We start from the raw sequence: 21,313 nt of genomic DNA, 5'->3' as shown, positions 1-21,313 counted from the left end.
CCTGACAAATGGGGACATTCTGTAGAGCTGTATACTTACCGCCTTCCTCGTATTGATGCTTTCCAGAAGTGTTTAGAGTAGACTATATTTCTACTGGCAATAATAGTTTGTGAATCTGGGAAGATGTCCTCCATGGATCTGGATGGTGCCGCTCTTCCTGTGCCACTAGAGCAGGAGTCTCCAAACTTGGCAACTTTAAGGGTTGTGGACTTGAACTCCCAGAATTCCTCAACTAGCACATGTATTGGAAGGCTGTAATGCAGAGGTCTCCAAACTTGGCAACTTTAAGAGTTGTGGACTTCAACTCTCAGAATTCCTCAACTAGATGGGAGTTGAAGTTCACAAGTCTTAGAGTTGCCAGGTTTGGAGAGCCCTGCATTACAGCCTTCCAATTCACATGCTTTGCCAACATGTCTGGAGCTTCTAAGATAGTTCTTGGTAGGCAGATTTTCCAAGGATTTTATCAGTGACCTTGAAAAAATAATTGATAAATGTTCTGTCTTTTATGACATCAGAGCCTCTGGCCTAGTCCCCATCCTTTCATTCATTCCACAAATACCTTGGCTGGTGTAGCACAGTGAGAGATTAATGCATTCAGAACCCCCTCCCACCTGGTCATTTTCTGTATCTGTATATGGGATTGGCCCAGTGGTGGGATTCAAAGATGTGAACAATCGGTTCTCTGTGTGGATGCCACTTCCGGAAGTCCATTCTGGGCCTGGGCAACCAAAAATTAGCTACTGGTTCCGCTGAACTGGCGCAAACTGGCTGAATCCCACCACTGGATTGGCGATATAGGACATCAAATCACTAAATTGGATTTGTCTATGTGGACATGTGCAACCAATACCCCATATATGTTTTTTCTTACTCAGATCCCATGTTTTATGGGATGGGAAGGAGCAAGGGTTTGTGCAAATGCCTCTGCCATCCCTCCCTCCGATTTTTCTTCATGTTCTATTTTTATTTTATTAAAAAAAAATTAAAATGCAAAATACGAATACAAAACTTCATTTTTTCCCTTCCAAATAAAGATAAAAAACCCCACAAAACATACAAGGTATTTAAAAAGTGCATTAAAAAACCCTAACATACATACATACATACATACACACACACACACATACACACACACACACACATATATATATATATATAATATATAGACACACATACATATACATACATATACATATACATATTATCCTCACCAGTTGAATTCTGATTAATATTAACATTAATTAGTAATTACTACCGATTTATATATTACAGCACTATTAATTTCTCACCCCTTGTGAAATTTGCCCCCCCAAAATGAAATATTGTTCCCCATCTTTCTTCATGTTAGGTACCAGTGACAGCAGATCCTTCCATCTGGAATTGTCATCCAGTGGATTCAGCGCGGATATATCCAAGGTGAGGTTGAAGGATTGGAAAGGCCCCATCACCCCCCCGCAAAAAATTTTTTTTACCAGTAGTCCTTGACTTATGACCTCAACCAGAATTTCCATTGCTAAGCAAGATGGTTGTTAAATTAGTTTTCCCTGATTTTATGACCTTTTTTGCCACAGTGTTTAAGCTCAACTTAACAACCACAGTTCAAAATGGTGATCATGTGACTCAAGACACTGTAACTGTCGTTAATACATGCCAGTTGCCAAGTGCCTGAATTTTGATCACATGACCAGATCTTGCTGGCTGGGGAATTCTGGGAATTGAAGTCCACACATCTTAAAATTGACAAGGTTGAGAAACACTGGTAGGGATTCCTCATCCCTAAAACATTTGTTTTTAAGGGCAAATCAAGGCTGAGAACACTTCCGGATGAGCACATTATAAGGTTGCCATCTCTGCTTCCTGGTGATCTGCCTTTGTAAAACAAGATCTTTTGGTCTGCAGGATCAGGTGATTCTTGGCGCTGTGGGTGCTGACAACTGGGCTGGGGGCATTCTGGAGCAGCAGAAGGATTTTGCCGGCGAAAGATTCATCACAACTCCCTCAGTCCGGAAAGAGATGGAAGGGGCCTACTTGGGTGAGTAGGGGATGCCATCATCCCAATATAATCTGGACCATTCTTCCCCATCCATCATAATATGTTGTCTAAGGATCGTGGTCATTCTGGGTGCCAGTTTATGGAAAGTGGATCTGGACGTTTGTACAAACTGGGGTTAGTTTTTTTTTTTGTTTTGCTTATCGTATAGAACTGGGATATATACAGCTATCTTCCCTATGGAACAGAGGGGTTATGAGTCAAACCTCTATTTCAATCTTGTGGTTATTTCTTGTTAAATGTACAGATACATTTCAAATTATTCACAAATATGAATGCAGGTAGTCTTATGACCACAACTGAGCTCAAAATTTCTGTTGGTAAGTGAGAACAACTTTTAAGTGAGTTTTGCCCCATTATACAATCTTTCTTGCCATGATTGTTAAGTGAACCACTGCATTTGTTAAGACAGTAACAGAGTTATTTAGTGAATCAGGCTTCCCCATTAAACTTTGCTTGTCAGAAGGTCACAAAAGGGGATCACATGACCCTGTGACACTGAAACCGTCATAAATAGGAGCCAGTTGCCAAGTGTCTGAATTCTGATCACATGACCACATGCACGCCACAATGGCTATAAATGTGAAAAAGGGTCATGTCATTTTCTCAGTGTTGTTGTAACTTCGAACGGTCACTAAACAAATGGTTGTAAGTCGAGGACTACTTATTATAATAATAAGCATTTGGATATAAAGTGACTACAGTAATCCCTATGATGGGTTTTTTTCTATGAAATCTTTGATGGCTGCACAGACTCAATAGTTTATATAGGTCTTTAAATACCAATTGTTAAAAAAAGCAATCTAACATAATGTGTTAACCCAGGGATTGTGTTTTATAAATCATGACCTGCAGGTTGCATGCTGTATGAACCTAGTTTTCTGATATGCTTTGCCAAGTAAATACACCAAACTTAAGGTAATGGGTAAATCTAGTTATTCTGACTTGTTTAAGAAACTGTAATAAAAACAAGACTTGGTGTAACACAGTGTGTAAGCTCAGGCAGAATATCTAATCCTCTCTATTGCAGAATCCAAGAAATAATAATAATAATAATAATAATAATAATAATAATAATAATAATAATAATAATAATAATAATAATAATAATAATGTTGGAAGGGACCTTGGAGGTCATCTAGTCCAAACCCCTGCTCAGGCAGGAAACCCTGTACCATTTCAGATAAATGGCTGTCCAGTCTCTTCTTAAAAACTTCCAGTGTTGGAACATTCACCACTTCTGGAGGCATCTTGTTCCACTGGTTAATTGTTTTAACTATCAGGAAATTTCTCCTTAGTTCTAGGTTGCTTCTCTCTTTGGTTAGTTCCCATCCATTGCTTCTTGTCCTGCCTGTCAGGTGCTTTGTAGAATATCTTGACTCTTCCCTCTTCCTTGTGGCAGCCCCTGAGATATGGGAACACTGCTATCATGTCCCCCCTCGTCCTTCTCTTCATTAAACTAGACATACCCAATTCCAGCAACCGTTCCTTGTATGTTTTAGCCTCCAGTCCCCTGATCATCTTTGTTGCTCTTCTCTGTACTCTTTCTAGAGTCTCAACATTTTTTTTACATCGTGGTGACCAAAACTGGATGCAGTATTCCAGGTGTGGCCTTACCAAGGCATTGTAAAGTGCTATTAATAAGCTGCTTTGTTGTGCAGAAGGCCCTCAGCCTACCCCAGTGTTTCTTAACCTTGGCAGCTTGAAAAAAATCTATCAATTCTAGGAGTTGATGTCCACACATCTGAATGCTCCCAAGGTGGAGAAAGATTGGCCTAACATTCTGTGGGATTTCCATCTACATGTTTTTAACCTTCCCAGGGTACACACTCTGTTTTCTCCAGCATCATCAGAAAGAGTTCTACGCTGTTGGCGCCCCTCGATACCAACATTTGGGAAGGGTCCTCTTATTTGAGGTTGATGCCAAAACTCAGAACTGGACATTAAAGCAAGAAATTAAAGGGGAACAGGTAAAGAAAAAAAAAGAATCACATAATCATAGGGTTGAAAGGGACTTTGAAGGTCTTCTAGTCATAAGGAGCTTTCTAGATATTTTGGTCCACTGCTGCCTACCATCATTACTAGAACTAGGCCAGTGTTTCCCAATCTTGGCAAAGAGAAGGTGATGGACTTCAACTCCTCTTCAAGTCCCTTCAGTGGTTAGGCTGCCTGTGGAATTCTAAGAGTTGAAGTCTGTATACCCAGAAATTGCCAAGATTGGGAAACCCTGATAGCAAAAGGATGGTCATGGTGGCCCAAGAAAACCTAACCATGATTCTTCTCCTTCTCTTTCCCTAGCAGAGAGCGGTGGCTGAGAGGTTAAGCTAGAACAGGGGTCTTCAAACTTGGCCCTTTTATGACTTGTGGACTTCAACTCCCAGAATTCCTCAGCCAGGCACGCTGGCTGAGGAATTCTGGGAGTTGAAGTCCACAAGTCATAAAAGGGCCAAGTTTGAAGACCCCTGAGCTAGAATCACAAAGTCTCTTGTAGTCAAAAATCAGCAAAAAGAAAAAAACCGATAGCACCATTTAAGACAACAAATGTTATGTATGGAGATGACTTCACTGAAGCAGGATTTAAATATGGCAAAAATCAGAAGGGATCTGATAACACTGAGTAACAGATTTTACTGTATGACTATTGTCATCTGTAGCTCACTTCATCAGGTGCATGGAATGGTTAAACATGGAGGGGAGAGAGAGAGAGAGAGAGAGAGAGAGAGAGAGAGAGAGAGAGAGAGAGAGAGAGAGAACAAATACTGGCCAATTAACAGGTGTAGTGTATTAAAACCCACAGTGTGTTCAGATGTTTAAACAGGCCAGACCTAGTTAGACAATGTAAATGTATGTGACTCAAAGTACCGTAGAAAGATCAAACGTCTGTGATCTATGATTGGGGATCCTGTGCTGGTACTCTGCATTTTTCACTATATGCATTTTGACACCCCTTTTGCAGACTGGGTCATATTTTGGAGGGGTGCTTTGTGCTGTGGACCTAGATGGTGATCAAGAAACAGACCTGCTGCTTATCGGGGCCCAGCAATATTTCACTGAAACGAGAGGAGGCCGGGTTTATATATATGGCTGGGAAGAGGTGAGGCATGAAAACGGGCAGGGCAATACACATCCAACACATTTGCGAGAGGCCCACATTGTATCCTAGATTTGGAGAGTGAACGTTCTCTCAAAGATTCCTTCCCTTCTAGGATAATCTCATTCTCCTTGGAGAATTTAATGGGAATTTAGGATACCCCCTGGGCAGATTCGGAGCAGCCATCACAGATCTGGCAGACATCAATGGGGATGGACAGATGGACGTGGCTATAGGAGCTCCCTTGGAGGATGAAGAGAGGGGAGCTGTTTACATCTACAACAGCCACGAGAAGACTCTGCAGATGGAGTATAGCCAGGTAGGGCTACAGCAATGGTGTTACGTGCTACTATCGCCTGAGAAATTTGCTAGAATGCCACACCCAGCTGTTCGCTGCTGATCTCCAAAGCTAACAGGTGAGATCATAGTAGTACCTGGATTAGAAGCCACTACTAAATGCTAGAGCTGTGGGCCTCTGAGAAGACGCCAATGGTCAAGTGTTTCCATATTGTTCCAGTGAAACTACATGGATATTTCTGTAAAATAATCAGGAGAGGAACGCAGTCCGAAGGATATAAGAAATAAGAAATTTTACTTGTAAATAAATACTAAGGATCCTATGAGCCCAGGGCACTTAATTAGCCAAGAGCCTGCCCTGAACATCTCTATGCAAGTCACCATCAATTAGATGTGCCCAGGATAAGAGGTGCTCAGAGCATCTCTGGCACGTTCAGTTCACATTTTGAAGGTCAATCTTGGGTTGGGAGAACATTAGAACTAACTCCTAGATCAGGGTTGTCAGACTCGCAATGTCATGTGACTTGTTGCGATGTATCGGGACTTTTTTTGCCATTGCCGGCAATGGGGTGGGTGCGGTTTCGCCACAACACCTCTGGCCCACGGGCCGGCAGTTTGACACCCCTGTCCTAGAGGATTGATAATCTACAACAGGGGTATTCAACCTTGGTAACTTTAGGAGCTGTGGACTTCAGCTTCCAGTACTCCCTAGCCAACGTGAATTCTGGGAATTGAAGTCCACAAGTCTTAAAGTTGCCAAGGTTGGACACCCCTGCTTTACCAGGTTTCTTCTGTCTGTCAAAAATTATATCTTTGAATGGACAGCGCCAACATGACTGACCAAAGAAATTCTGTATCTGTTCTGTCACTCTCTCCTTTTTTTTTGTAATAAGGAAAAAAAGAACATGAAATGCTGGGAGTGATAATAATAGGAGGAGGATTACAAATGGAAGAAGACCAATGACTTCAAGCTCGGGAAGGATGACTTCATTTTTTAAAAAAAACAACAACTTTGGGATGGCCATCTATCGTTATTCCAAGAAAGTAATAAAATATATTAAAATGTGGCAATAGAAACTGTAAAACGTAGTCGAACAGATTAGTTTTTGAAGCACCAGCCTTCGGAAAGAATCAGGTCTAAAGACTCTTCCAGTCTGGAACTTTACTTCTAGTTAAGTCAACTGCATTTTTATCTCCTGCAGAGAATTAGTGGAGCCAGCGTTTCTCCTGGTCTGAGATACTTTGGACAGTCCATCCATGGAAAGACAGACCTCAGTGGAGATGGCCTCACCAGCATTGCAGTCGGAGCCTTGGGAAAGGTGATGGTGCTTCAGTAAGTGATTGAGAGTTCATATTCTTGGCTTGTCCCAGGTGAGGCCATAAAACTTCAGGAAGTGAAAGAAAGACCAGAAAGTGAAGGAAAGAACAGTTGTAGGACGCATAATGATATTTTCAGTTTCCACTATTTCTTAAACCAGGAATTTACGAGGAGAGTTTTTATTTCCTCTAGCAAAAAAAAAAAAACTTGAGAAAGGATTAGCATTTAAACGAACACCAGAATCAAAATTTCCCAACTTGTAGAAAGCAATTCACTTTTTGTTACCTTCAAAAATACTAGTATACTGTAAAAGAAAGAAAAAAGGGCTCTACATATTTGAAAGATTGGTTTTTTTTCCCTTTCTTGAGGCTTCAGCGGAATAATTGAAAATAATCAACAAAATATAGACTTTTCATTTAAATAGCGAAGATAAGGGATTTGAAAGTTACGTTAGATGTTATACATATCGCGAGAAAGAGAAACAGTTTGGAATTAAAGATTAAAGGCAGAATAAAGAGAAACTCTGACTCTTGTTAACGATAATTAGTTGTGGAAAAAGAGAAAACACAACTTTCTTACTTTTTTGCAAAAGGTGACTGATCTTTCTCTAATTGGTTGAGATGGGGAGGAGTAAATTATTGGAAATAAAACCCCTGGATTTTAGGAAGATAAAAGTCTGTCTGAGCTGGAAAATTATTTCCCAAATTAAATTATAATTGCAGGTAGCCGTTGACTTATGACCACAACCCCAAAACGTATGCTGTTAAGTGAGACATTTGTTAACTGCGTTTTGCCCCATTTTATGATCTTTCTTACCAGAGCTGGTAAATGAATCACTGCAGTCGTTCAGCCATAGCAATATGGTTGTTAAGGGAATCCAGCTTCCGCATTGACTCTGCTTGTCAGGAGGTCGCAAAAGGTGATCACCTGACCCCGGGACACTGCAACCGTCATAAATATGAACTTGTTGCCAGGCATCTGAATTTTGATCATGTGACTGAGGAGATGTTGCAACGGTCAAGTGAAAACTGGTCCTAGGTCATTTTATTCAGGGCCATTGTAACTTTGATTAGCTACTAAACAAATGGCTGTAAGTCTAAGACTACCTTGTACTTGTTTAATTGCATAAACACAGTGCTTTTTTTTTCCTTTCCACGGACTCTACAATTTTAAACTCCTACATTTCTTTCTCTTCTGAAACAAACAGCGGTACCTCCATCCCTCCTCACCTAAATGTAGAAGGTTTGATCCACAGGGACTAGTAGATTATTTTTGTTTTCTGGTACTTGCAGATCCAGACCAATTGTCAACGTGGCTACGCAAGTGACCTTTGAGCCGAAGGAAATTCCAGTGAAAGATGTTGAATGCGCCGGGCCCAGCAAACCCTGGCATAACATAAATTTGAAACTCAGGATCTGCTTCGATAACAGCTTTGCCACCAAGAATTACACAGGTGAGGCATCTGTGGGGCTGATCCTGATCCTAATCCAAAGAAGAATCCAGCATTCACATCAGTTTGCACAGCAAGTGATATGGGGAGAAAGCAAAACAGCCCACGGTTTCTTTGGTGCTAATTGCTTTCCTGTGAAATTGCCAACATAAAAAAAAGAACCCAAATGTAGAATCAGCCAGTCCAGTACATTTGAGTGTTTTCTGTGTCTGGGTCCTGTTGTAGTCTTCATTATTTATTTATTTATTTATTTATTTATTTATTTATTTATTTATTTATTTATTTATTTAAAATGGCGTGGTGGTGTTAGGCTAGCAAAGCACTACCAAGGCTTTGGATTCGGCTATGTCTTTTATTCAGCGCTTCCAATGTTGCTCCTTTTTTAAAATAGTTTTTTGTTCAGGCACCAATGGCTTTGGCATTCTTTATGAATGGCCTCCAATTGCTTAAATCAGGTGTCTCTAAACCAGGAGTCTTCAAACTTGGCCCTTTTATGACTTGTGGACTTCAACTCCCAGAATTCCTCAGACAGGCATGCCTGGCTGAGGAATTCTGGGAGTTGAAGTCCACAAGTCATAAAAGGGCCAGGTTTGAAGACCCCTGCTCTAAACTTTAAGACTTGTGGACTTCAGCTCCCAGAATTCCCCAGCCTGCATAGCTGGCTGAGAAATTCTAGAAGCTGAAATCCACAAGTCTTAAAGTCAGCAGGTTTGGAGACCCCTGGCTGAAACAGATAGTCCTTGACTTATGACCACAATTGAGCCCAAAGCGTATGTTACTAAGGAAGACATTTGTTAAGTGAGTTTTGCTCCGTTTTACAAACCTTTCTTGCTACAGTTGTTAAGTGAATTATGGCAGTTCTTAAGTTCATTACGTGGTTGTTAAGTGAATCTGGTTTACCCGCTGACATTGCTTATCAGTTTGTCACAAAAGGTGATCACATGATCTTGGGACACTGCAACCGTCATAAATGTGACTCGCCAACGGTCTGAATTTTGATCACATGACCATGGGGATGCTTCAACACTTGCAAGTGTGAAAAATGGTCATGTCACTTTTCTCAGCAATGTTGTAACTTTGAACGGTCCCTAAATGAACTGTTGTAAGTCGAGGACTACCTGTAATAATCCCCTTGGGGATTTTCTGTCATGATTCCTTCTGATACTTTTTCCCCTTAGCACAATGTTGTCTTTAATTATCTAAAAGGAAAGAAAATGTTTGTTTCCTTAGCGCTTTTTACTTAAAAAAATGTTTATTGTTTTTAATTGGTTTTATATAGGTTGTCCTTGATCAGTTGCTTAAAGACTGTTTGAAATTACCTGAAAAAGGAAACTTATGAGAACTTCCTGTTTACTGGCTTTTCACTCTTTTTTGAAGGCACGGGAGTGAGGGGATGGAATTGTAGTTTTGATACAATAGATATGCTATGATAAAAAGGTAAAGGTTCCCCCGCACACGCGTGCTAGTCATTTCCAATTCTAGGGAGCCAGTGCTCATCTCCGTTTCAAAGCCGAAGAGCCAGCGCTTGTCTGAGGACGTCTCTGTGGTCATGTGGCTGGCATGACTAGATGCCAAAGGCGCACGGAACACTGTTACCTTCCCACCGTAGTGGTCCCTATTTTTCTACTTGCATTTTTACGTGCTTTCGAACTGCTAGGTTGGCAGAAGCTGGGACGAGTAACAGGCGCTCACTCTGTTACAAGGCACTCGGGATTCGACCCGCTAAACTGCCGACCATCTGATCGACAAGCTCAGCGTCCTAACCCACTGAGCCACCGCGTCCCTATGCTATGATGGTCATCAAAAAAGACAGAGGGCTTGCAGAGTCTCTGCTCTGCCTTATACACACTGGCCATTTTCTTCCCTCCAGGACAACTGTCTGCAAAACTCTTGTTTCGCATGGAGATTGACCCAGACAGGGTGAAGTACCGAGGAGAATTTAGGAATGGCAAGAATATTATAAACGGGGCCGAAGAAATCTCTCTAAAGCCAGTGTGCCTATCGGAGGAAATTAATATCACGGTAAACCAGAACTACTCGTTCTTAAACCTCTTACCTGTGTTGCTAAAGGTACAGGTGGTAGTGTTACATCTAGAGGAGGAAGGGTGAAATGAAAAACAGAAGAATTTCCAGTAAGTAACCTTCCTTCCAAATATGAAATCTACAGGTAGCCCTCGACTTATGGCCACAATAGGGACCAAAGAATTCATTGTTAAATGGTGCAGTTGTTAAGTGAAGCATCGTAAGACTGAACTTGCAGCCTTCCCATTAATTTGTTTGCTGGAAGCCGGCCTGGAAGGTTGCAAACAGCAATCGCACAACTGTGAGATTCCGCAAGTGTGTTAAATACGTGTCATTCACCAAGGGCCTGAATCACAATCTTGGGATGGCGGGCACACCACAACGGCCATAAATTTGAGGACTAGTTATAAGTTCCCTTGTTTCAGCGCTGTTGTAACTTTGGTCACTAAACCAAATGGTCGTAAGTAGAGGACTACCTGCACTGTTCACAGATTCTAGACTTTTGTGCGTTGGTGAAACAAGGAAGGCACCAGCCTCTTCTGGAGAATGTTGGCTAGTCTGCCCTCAGATATTGCTAATGTGATGGTTACGAGCCATATTATCGTACAAGAATCCTTGCTTAAGCAGCTCCTGCCTCTGTCTTTCAGAACTGCATTGAGGATTACTTGTCAGCCATCAAACTCCTGGTGAATTTTTCCCTTGAGGAAGATGGTTTGCTGAAGAGTGGACCTCCCAGGCCAATTCTGAATCCTTTAAGCAATAGGACAATGGTGGAGGTGAGACCTCTTTATGTGTGTGTGTGGGGGGGGGCAGGAATAACAGATTTAGCTATCAATAGAAGAGAGTATTTGAAAATCAGGACTGAATTGTGGTGTCCTCTGAATTTGGTTGTTTTCTGGCAGACATTTCATCACCAAAGTAGGTAACATCATCAGTGCTAGTAGGGAGTGGGGTTTGCTCTCTGTTTACATACCAGGGGCTTCCTCTGTCAGTGTTGATGGGAATGGTCTTTGTGGTTCCTTGATCGGGCTGTTGTCTACTTGTTAGCTTGTTTGGCTAACAGATTAAGATTAGACCGACTATCAAGACACAAACAATACCTTGATCGAGGAACTGCCAAACAAGCAAACAGTACACAATAACCCAGTTAAGGAACTACCGAGGCCACTCCCACTGACACTGACAGGACAAGCCACTAGAACAGGAGTCTGCAACCTTGCCGACTTTAAGACTTGTGGACTTCAGCTCCCAGAATTCCTCAGCCAGCTGGCTGAGGAATTCTGGGAGCTGAAGTCCACAAGTCTTAAAGTCGTCAAGGTTGCAGACCCCTGCACTAGAATATAAAATGAGAGCAAATCTCATGCCCTGCTATCCCTGACAATGTCGACCAAGCTCAGAGAGCACCAAGGACCCCATAGATTTAGCCATGAAGACAGATGTGCTTAGTGGCTTGTGGAAGAACTGGGAACACAGGAAATGACATTGTTTTGAGTGAATTTGAGTTTCAGCAGTTAGGGACAACTGATGTCCCTAGGATGGAGATAGGTGGGATGTACCAGCTTAAAGCCAGCTGGGAAGGAGCCAGGAAGTGGGCCTCAATCTGGCAAATTTCAGCAGGGCAAGGTATTACACTGGACATATGGAAATATTTCCTATCTTCTCCAATGCAACAGATTCCTTTTGACAAGAACTGTGGAACGGATGAAGTCTGTGTGGCTGACCTGAAAATTACCTTCCATTCTTCAGGGTAAGTATAAATGTAATGTGAAGCTGAACGAAGCTGAATGAAGCCACAAATTACAAGCATGTCTACAAGGAAGAATCCTCGAGTTTTAAGGCTGCTGGAGTTGAATAAATGATCTTTCGGAAACCCCTAGCTTCTTTTCTGCCCCATTTTCTACAGTTCTAGAGGCTCCAGGGTGAAATTGCATTGTGTAAACACTCTGGTGGCTACTTAGCAAGTTTGCCGGATCTCAAGGCTGCATCAACAGAAGGATAGCATCAAGAACATGTAAAGTGCTAGTACGGCTTTATACTGTACTGGTAAAACCATATTTGGAATAGATTTTTAAGAAGAGATTGGGCAGCCAATTGTTCAGAATGGTATAGGTCTCTCGCCGGAGCATGGGGTTGGACTAGAAGATCTCCAAGGTCCCTTCCAACTCTGGTTATTCTGCATTTGGCTCTGTTTTCTGTACATTTATCAAAATTGGGAACGGAATAGCATTAACCCCTTCTTCTCCTGTACAATAGGTCTGAGGAACTGGTTGCATCTCCTCACCGTCCGCTAGAAATGAATTTGGAATTGGTGAATCAGCGGGAAGATGCTTATTTTACGACTCTCTACGTGCCCCATTTGCCAGGCCTTTCTTTTCGCAAATATTCGGTGCGTATGCCACCTTTTTGAAGGCAGGACTTTGCAGTGGGTGCCCCCCAGGTGGAATAGCATATATTTCAGCAGCTCCCTTTTACCCATTGGAAGAATTGTGGTAAAGGAAAAGCCACAAAATTTGGGATGTTTGTGTTTCTAATGGCCCAAAAGTCAGACTATGTGGTGAGTGTAAGCTCTTTATGGCATGTGTTCTGATGAACGGTCTCACCCCGGTGGGATTAGCCCACCCCACCCACACTGGCCAAAGGGGTACGCTGTGGGCCCCATCAGCCAGGGAATTCCAACCGGCAGGGTTAGGGAGAACAGCCTTTTCTGCCATGGTTCCCGCCCTCTGGAATATCATGTCCCTTGAGGTGGGATCCAACACCACCTTTTTGGCCTTCTGAAAGGGCCTGTAAACCTGGCTTTGAGGCCCGAGGGAGGTGTCCCAGTGTGGAGGTGGTTAGTAGATTAGAAGATCCCACCTGCCCTCCATTTACATATTGGTCCTTTTTACTCGGCTTGTTGTGAATTTTAACGTTTTAACTTTTAGCGCTCAATGTTTTTTTAATGCTTTTAACATTCTAATTGTTTTGAATTGTCATTTTGTCACTTGTTAAGCGTTATTCTCCTCCTAGTTTCCTCACAGCCACTACCCTGTGAGGTGGATTGAGCCAAGAGAGAGTGAGAGAGAATTTTATGACGTTGTAAGCCACCTAGAGTCGCTTGATGGTGAGATGGACAGCATATTGAATGAATGAATGAATGAATGAATGAATGAATGAATGAATGAATGAATGAATGCAGTCCGGAGCTGAAGCAGGGAGGGGCTCTTTCCCAGAGGCCAAAGAGACAGCAAAGCTGGGAAGGTCTGGTAGGCAAGAAGAGAGTGAAGGCAGATTCTCCCTAGCAATTCATAGAGTATGTCTATAGTTATACAGATTTGGTCTGGCAAGATTCTGTTTATAAGAGAACAATAAAGAACTATTCAGAAGTATAGGCAGTCCTTGACTTATAACATGGCATGGGTCCGGAATACCTCGGGGACCACCTGCTGCCGGCGTCAACCCCCCTCCGCCCTGTGCGTTCCCACAGAGAGGGCCTCCTCAGGGTGCCTCCAGTCAGAGAATGCCGGCTGGTGGCCCCCAGGGGGAGGGCCTTCTCTGTGGGCGCCCCGGCCTTATGGAATGAACTGCCGGTGGAGCTCCGGATGGCACCGGATCTCCGCTCCTTCCGGCGCGGGTTAAAGACCCACCTGTTTGAACAAGCTGGCCTGGCCTGATGGGGAGTTATTTGGGTTTTTAAATATTTGTATATTTTACTGTTTTATCTTGGGCATTAATTTAATTCTATTTTAACTTTTGTAGTTTTGTACTTTTATTATCTGCCCTGTTCACCGCCCTGAGTCCCTAGGGAGAAGGGCGGTATAAAAATTTAATAAACTATAAACTATAAAACTATAACAGTTTGTTTAGTGACTGTTTGAAGTTACAATGGCACTGAAAAAAAATGACTGCTGCCCATTTTTCACACTTACAATTGTTGCGGCATCCCGGTGGTTATGTGATCAAAACTCAGACGCTTGGCAACTGGCTCGCGTTTATGACAGTTGCAGGACTCCCAGGTCACCTATGGCAGGGGTAGGCAACCTTGGCTCTTTTATGACTCGTGGACTTCAACTCCCAGAATTCCTGAGCCAGCATGGCTCAGCTTGGAAACCTCTCCCTTTCCCCTCAGCATGGCTGGCTCAGGAATTCTGGGAGTTGAAGTCCATGAGTCCTAAAAGAGCCAAGGTTGCCTACCCCTGACCTATGGCAATCTTCTAACAACCAAAGTCAATGGGGAAGCCAGATTCACTGAACAACTGTGTTACTACTTAAACAACCGCAGAGATTCACTTAACAATTGTGGTAAAATTGAGAAAAGCTCACTTAACAACTGTCTCGCTTAACAACAGAAATTTTGGGCTCAGATGTGGTCCTAAGTCAAGGATTACCTGTAACTCCAGGTGTCCTTCTTGATTCTTTGGGACTGACATGAATCTTGCCAGATTAAAGCAACTACCTGCATAAATATAAGATACAGCACACTCTGTGAACTGCTAGGGAGGGGCCTCCTCCACCTACCAGTCATTCCAAGTGCCACTCTCTGCCCCCCCCGGAAAAGAGACCCTCCTTCCTGTGATGCTGGTCCACGTTCCAGCACGGGATAACTGGCCTTGAGTTGGAAAGGAGAAACTAGCAGCAATTAAAGCAAATCTCACCACCACTTCTCTTTTTTCCCCAGTCCAATCCTCACGTTTCCCTGAGCTGTAATGGAATGATTCATCGCCCGGACTTTCAAGGCCTTGCTTGCAACGTCAGTCATCCCATCTTCAGGAATAGCACGAAGGTATACGATCATCCTAGTGAGGCTGGTAGGGGGCTTGTAGTGGTGGCTCTTCACCATCTTCAGTGCAGGATGATGGCTGTATGGCAAGAAATGCTTACTGGTACTTAAGCCATGGTTTGATCCGCTCACCGAATTTCCTGGGTTTGCAGGACACACTGGATTAAAATTAAGCCCACGTGCTGAGTCATAAAATGTACGGACAGTTGCTTGCAAACCTTGGCAATCCTGTGCTGTGACTGGGCAATAGACTACACTCAAAAGTCACTATAGTTGAAGGAACAAGGCAAGGTCATTCCCACATACCATTATATTGGCCTAGTCCAGGGGTAGGCAACCTTGGCTCATTTATGACTCGTGGACTTCAAGTCCCAGAATTCCTGAGCCAGCATAGCTCAGCTTGGAAACCTCTCCCTTTCCCCTCAGCATGGCTGGCTCAGGAATTCTGGGAGTTGAAGTCCACGAGTCATAAAAGAGCCAAGGTTGCCTACCTCTGGCTTAGTAGAAGGCATGATTTGAAGTATATTGGCTTAGTCATTACAGGTACCAAGGATCCTAAAGTGCTCCTAGGGATGAGTTACAATTTGCAAATCAGTTGGTCATCTTACAGCACACAGTATGGAACAGCTGACCCTCTTGCACATTATTATTTGTCTAATAGCATCTTCTTAAACTAGAGATTAAATGGGATGCGGTGGCTCAGTGTGTTAGGACGCTGAGCTTGTCGATCAGACGGTCAGCAGTTTGGCGGGTCGAATCCCGAGTGCCGTTTAACAAAGTGAGTGCCTGTTACACGTCCCAGCTTCTGCCAACCTAGCAGTTCGAAAGCACATAAAAATGCAAGTAGAAAAATAGGGACCACTATGGTGGGAAGGTAACAGCGTTCCATGCGCCTTTGGCGTTTAGTCATGCCAGCCACATGACCACGCAGTCGTCCTCGGACAAGCGCTGGCTCTTCAGCTTTGAAACGGAGATGAGCACCGGCCCCTAGAGTTGGAAATGACTAGCACGCATGTGCGGGGGAACCTTTACCTTTACCTTTTTAAACTAGAGATTATGACCTTACCCACTTTTTGGAAGCAGAAGCTGCTGAAAGATGAGACCTATAGCAAAACCGGTATCCTGAAAGAAATTATGGGCTACTTCACACTTTACAATAAGCCACCATTTGCTTTAGCCATGGTTTCCTGAATCATGCACAATGGCTGGCTCATATATTGTGTTAAATTAGAAACAGGAACTTACAAACTTACATCAGTGGTGTTTGACCCAACATGGTGTCAAACAAGAACATCCCAATCACATTTAGGTATGGCATTGTTGGGTGACTGTGCCCGCCCCCAATGACTCTAGAGACAATTTAAGCATCTTGGCTGTGGAATTTAGAAGATCAGGTGCAAAAGGCAGAAAATGTAATATACATACATATGTATATATAAACACACACACACACACATACACACACACACACACACACACACACATATATATATATGTTTTTTTCCCCTGGTCAGACTGGTTTGATTGATGCACCTTGGGTTTTTGAAATTGCTATACTGCAGTTCTATTATTATGATTTCTTTTGCCTTGCAGCTCCAACCTAGGAGCATTAAGCAGGTCTCAAGTTGCTACTGCAAAACATTGTGTATTCAAATTTCTTTTTGCTGACAAAGAGTTAAATGGGAGGCTATCCCATTTAACTCTTTGTCAGCAAAAAGAAATTTGACTATATATTTATATATATTATAATTCCGAATGTAAGGATATGCATCTTCTATTGTTTAGTGAGATTAATGGGAGTGAAAGTGCTTGATCTGATATGTCAAAGGCCAGAGACATAGAATGAAAGAGACCATAAAATGCTTGGCAGGCTATCTCAGTGTTGACCTGCTCCCTCTTAGACTGTGATCCAGCTTCAGTTTGGTGTGCTCGACAACGCTGCCTGGAAAGAAAGCTTGGAGATGGTGGTGTATGTCACCAGGTAAACTTCAATTACTTGTTTTACTGAACCATTGTGTTTTATCTCTTGCAGCTTTATTATGTTAGCTGCTACCTAGAAGGTAAAATGAGTGGTCCTAATCTTAAGTCTTCCACTCAGGATGAGAAGGGAGAGGAAAGATGGAAAATTAATGAAGTTTTGGAAAGGAAAATCATGGAGAAATGGCAGGGTGCACATGGTAAAATTGGGTGGATCCGAAAAGGTAAAGATCTTAAAGAAAAGAGGAAAGTGGATTGAAAGAAAAGATTAGTTTGCTGCGGCAGAGGAAACCACGATAGCAGCCACCAGCGTATAGCTTCTATTTATTATAATTTAATGCTAATTTAGTATTTATTTACTATAATGTAGTACAGATAGTCCTCAACTTATGACCATAACGGAACACCAAATTTCCATCATATGTCATGATGGCCATAACTCAAGGCACCCACATGACCGCATCCAATTTTACTTTTTTTGTAGCTGTCATTAATTGAACATGGTAGTCGTTAAGTGAACACTTCAGTCATTACAAAAATCTATTCATGAGCGTTTTTCTTTGGAACCCTGCCAAAAAGGGTGGGAAATGTCATAAATCATGATCACGTGATTGCAGAATGTTGCAACTAGCTGTGTAGCTCTCAGAACTCTGGAACTGGGTTATAAATACCTTTTTTTTGCGGCGGGGTGTTCCCTTATAACTTCAAATGGTTGTTAAGCAAGGGCTACCTGTTTCAGATGCTGGAGAAGAATTATATGCATGTTGGCTATAACAAAATGTATTTGTTGCTTTCATTCAAGCCTTTTCTGTATCCACTGTGGTATGAAGGCCTCTCCTGCATGTTTCCAGCCAATACTGTCTTGAGCTTTCTTTCTTTTTTTTAAATATACAAATTTTATTGATTTTCTGATATTACATTCACATATTTGAAAAGCAACGTGGTGGCTGGGTAGTAGTAATTCAATTACATACAGATATCATTAGTACAGATTTCAAATTGCTACCATAAATATTTCCTCTCATTTTCCCTTCATATATACTGTCTATTTGTAAATTAAAAGACAAGTTTTATCCTATCCATCACAATTAGAATATGTGTAAACTAAAAACTATGGATATATGTAAGAAAGTTATTTTCTACGGTCTGGAGCTTTCTTTTGCTTGTTGGGCCCGCAATAATTACTGGTGTCGTTGATCCATCTTGTTCTAGGTTTCTTTCGTGGATGCTTTTTATTAAATGGGATCCACTCGGTGGCTGCCTTGATCCAACCTGCCATCATTTCTTCTCGCTGTGTGACCAGCCCATTTCCATCTTAATTCTTTTATTCTCTTGATGCTATCATATGCTGTGGTTTATTCTCTAATCCGCATGTAGGTCTTTCTGTCTTGTCTTGCAATGCCGAGCAGGTATCTTTCCATGGCTCTTTGTACCCTTCGTAGCTTTTGTATCGATTGTGAGGTTAGCGTCCATGTTTCGCCAGCATATGTTAGAGCAGGTGGCACACACACATCGAAAAACTTTCTCTTCAGGTAGAGGGGGAGGTTGTTCTTGTTGCTTATGGATGCAGAAGTCTGGATCATCTCTGGAACAACTAGTTCTAAGATTGCATTGTGTAATCTTGCCTTACTCTCTTATAGTGAGAATGAGGACAACGAAACTCTTCCAAACAACAAAGCTCTTCGTAGCATCCCTGTAAAGTACCCCATCAACATCATCGTTAAAGGGTAAGACTCTGGTTGCCCTTTCTTCCATTTTTTCTCCTGGAAAGGATAGCAGAGTTGTATGCCACTGTAGTATATTCCATAATTAAGCAGAATGAATCTAACTGTTGTGATTCAGGGTCAGCCTGTGGGTTCGGCAGTTGGGTCGGACGACTCAGAGGAGGAGGAGGGGGGTGTTGAAGAGCTTGCTGAGGGGATTGGACAGCAAGGCCCCTCTCATCTGGTCACGATGCAGACCCAGCTGTGTGAGCCTGACAGTGTGGATGAAGATGACCCACAGCTGGCCCTGTTCAAGGACGCCTGACGCAGGAGGCAGTCAGTCAGGAGTAAACAGAGGAAGGCAATGGGGCACCTCGGAAGGAGGCACAGAGAGGCCACGCCCTGAACTGTATTTAAGGGGAATGTGTGGGAGGGCTGGTTTGCTGAAGGCAACCGCTTGGATTGTTCCTGCTTCTTAGCTCATGTTTTATGGTTGGTGTCTTGTCTTACTCTGTTTTATGTGAATAAATTTGGCAGGCGTAATTCCAGCCTCTTGCCATTTCTAAAGGGGTTGTCCCTGCCTTTTCTGCAGGGACGGTAGCAGGCTGGTACAGAACACTAACATCCAGAACAAGCTAGTGCTTGTGAATCAGTCACACTCTGAACATGTAACTGTACAAATGCCTATGTTTGAAATTCCTGCAGAATCTTCCACACACTCATTTCCCAGAAGATATGACGTTTCCTTGGCTTTCAATAGCTGCTTATTATGGCATCATCACAAACGCAGAATATACTTTAGAGCAGGGGTGTCAAACTCGCAACGTTGCGTGACATATCACGACTTTTTTTTTGCCATTGCTGGCAATGGGGCGGGCATGGTTTCGCTATGATGCATCCGGCCCATAGGCCGGCAGTTTGACACTTTGGTTGGTCCCAAGACTGGGCTTCTAAATGAAGTTTTTATTGTATGATTTGCTATGGGGAGGGTTCATAGAATATTAAGCAGAGTCCACACCTTGTCAACTTTGAGTTGCAGCCCTCTCTTTTTTCCCCCACTTGCCTTCTTTCTTTCCACGAAGAGAACCAGTTAAAAAAGGACTGAATTGTTCTGTACCAGCCTGCTACCGGCCCTGCAGAAAAGGCAGGGACAACCCCTTTTACAAGAAGGCAAGAGGCTGGAATTACGCCTGCCAAATTTATTGCTACAAAAACAAACGGAACAAGACACGAACCAAGTTTTAAGAAACAGGAACTATCCAAGCGGTTGCCTTCAGCAAACCAGCCCTCCCACACATTCCCCTTAAATACAGTTCAGGGCGTGGCCTCTCTCTGCCTCCTTCCGAGGTGCCCCATTGCCTTCCTCTGTTTACTCCTGATTGACTGCCTCCTGTGTCGGGCGTCCTTGAACAGGGCCAGCTGTGGGTCATCTTCATCCACGCTGTCAAGCTCACACAGCTGGGTCTGTGTCGTGACCAGATGAGAGGGGCCTGGCTGGGGGCTCTCATCAAGCTGTCTAATCCCCTCAGCAAGCTCTTCAACACCCCCCTCCTCCTCCTCCTCTGAGTCGTCCGATCCAACTGCCGAACCCACAGGCTGACCCTGAATCACAACATGAATGGCTGCATAATGTTTCTCGCTTTAACATTATTAGGGGCCCTCTGTCTGCAAATACTGACTGCAGTGTTATTTTTCCCTTTTCAGCTTGTATTGTGGACAGTTCTTAGAATTTGGAATAGAATAGAATAGAGCTGGAAGGCACCTTGGAGGTCTTCCAGTCCAGCCCCCTGCTCAAGCAGGAGAAGGGTACTAGTAATAATAAGACCTCTTGCTGTGGCATAAATTCCACTTTTGGGGGGGTGGGGTGTTTCCTTCCTTGCTTATCCATTCTTGCTTTTGTCTCTTGCAGGTTAGAAACATCTAGCCAATACATTGACTTCAGCTCTGGGCGGCAAGAAAACAAAAACATAACACACTCCTACCAAGTGAGTCAGCACTTGCAAGATTTACCTCAAAATAAGAACTCTGTGATGTCCTTCATGGTGCTTAGAATCCAGTGGACTTGGGAGAATGTGGCCCAAAAGGCTTATTTTTATCTGTTTTTATTTATTAGAGGAATTTATAGGGCTGCCCAAGTCACACACAGGTGACTCCGTGTGGCTTACAACATTAAACATTACCAACCATATAAACGGTTGGTTGCACAGTCAGCCAGATGTTGAGATTGGGTTTGGTATTTTTGTCCATCTACCAAATCTTTCCCAAGTACCGTACTTGGGATATAGGCAGATGTTGTTGTTTGGTGGTGTTAAAGGTCTTGTCGCAGGATGTAAGCTGTTTCAAGCAAAGCTGCCTTTTTTTGCAATGGACCAATGGTAATGTTGTCAGTGACGAGGGTGTTCAAGTGATGCTCCAGATGTTTTGGGATTGCACTCAAGACGTCTATTACTATTGGTACTATCTTTGCTTTCTTTTGTCAGTTCTTTGTATGTGATGATTTTCTCTAGTTCTTTCTCTTCTCTTCTGCTGTCTCCAGGTATTGTAATGTCCACGATCAAGATATTTTTGTCTTTCTTAATGCAAGTGGTTAAGTGTGGTGCGCCAGGTGCTTTTTCTGTTTGAATTCTCAAGTTCCAGGGCACTTTG

General features: G+C 42.9%; 1 protein-coding gene across 3 annotated transcripts in view; it reads left to right on the top strand.

Moving 5' to 3' along the window:
* Positions 1-21,313, top strand: part of ITGAL (integrin subunit alpha L) — a 77,268-nt gene that overhangs the window by 44,396 nt on the left and 11,559 nt on the right. For all 3 annotated transcript variants that reach the window (XM_083378070.1, XM_083378069.1, XM_083378071.1), the window contains 15 exons: positions 1,349-1,416; positions 1,900-2,032; positions 3,872-4,020; positions 5,007-5,144; positions 5,257-5,460; positions 6,641-6,771; positions 8,049-8,209; positions 10,077-10,228; positions 10,876-11,004; positions 11,902-11,975; positions 12,482-12,614; positions 14,886-14,990; positions 16,889-16,968; positions 18,605-18,691; positions 20,577-20,652. In XM_083378070.1, coding sequence (XP_083234196.1) covers positions 1,349-1,416; positions 1,900-2,032; positions 3,872-4,020; positions 5,007-5,144; positions 5,257-5,460; positions 6,641-6,771; positions 8,049-8,209; positions 10,077-10,228; positions 10,876-11,004; positions 11,902-11,975; positions 12,482-12,614; positions 14,886-14,990; positions 16,889-16,968; positions 18,605-18,691; positions 20,577-20,652 — 1,820 coding nt within the window. The remainder of the gene's footprint in view (positions 1-1,348; positions 1,417-1,899; positions 2,033-3,871; positions 4,021-5,006; positions 5,145-5,256; positions 5,461-6,640; positions 6,772-8,048; positions 8,210-10,076; positions 10,229-10,875; positions 11,005-11,901; positions 11,976-12,481; positions 12,615-14,885; positions 14,991-16,888; positions 16,969-18,604; positions 18,692-20,576; positions 20,653-21,313) is intronic.

Source organism: Vipera ursinii (genome assembly GCF_947247035.1).
Source record: "Vipera ursinii genome assembly, chromosome: Z".
In the NCBI taxonomy this organism is placed as follows: domain Eukaryota; kingdom Metazoa; phylum Chordata; class Lepidosauria; order Squamata; family Viperidae; genus Vipera; species Vipera ursinii.
Note: the sequence above shows the minus strand (reverse complement) of the source record. Positions and strands in the feature narration are given on the sequence as shown.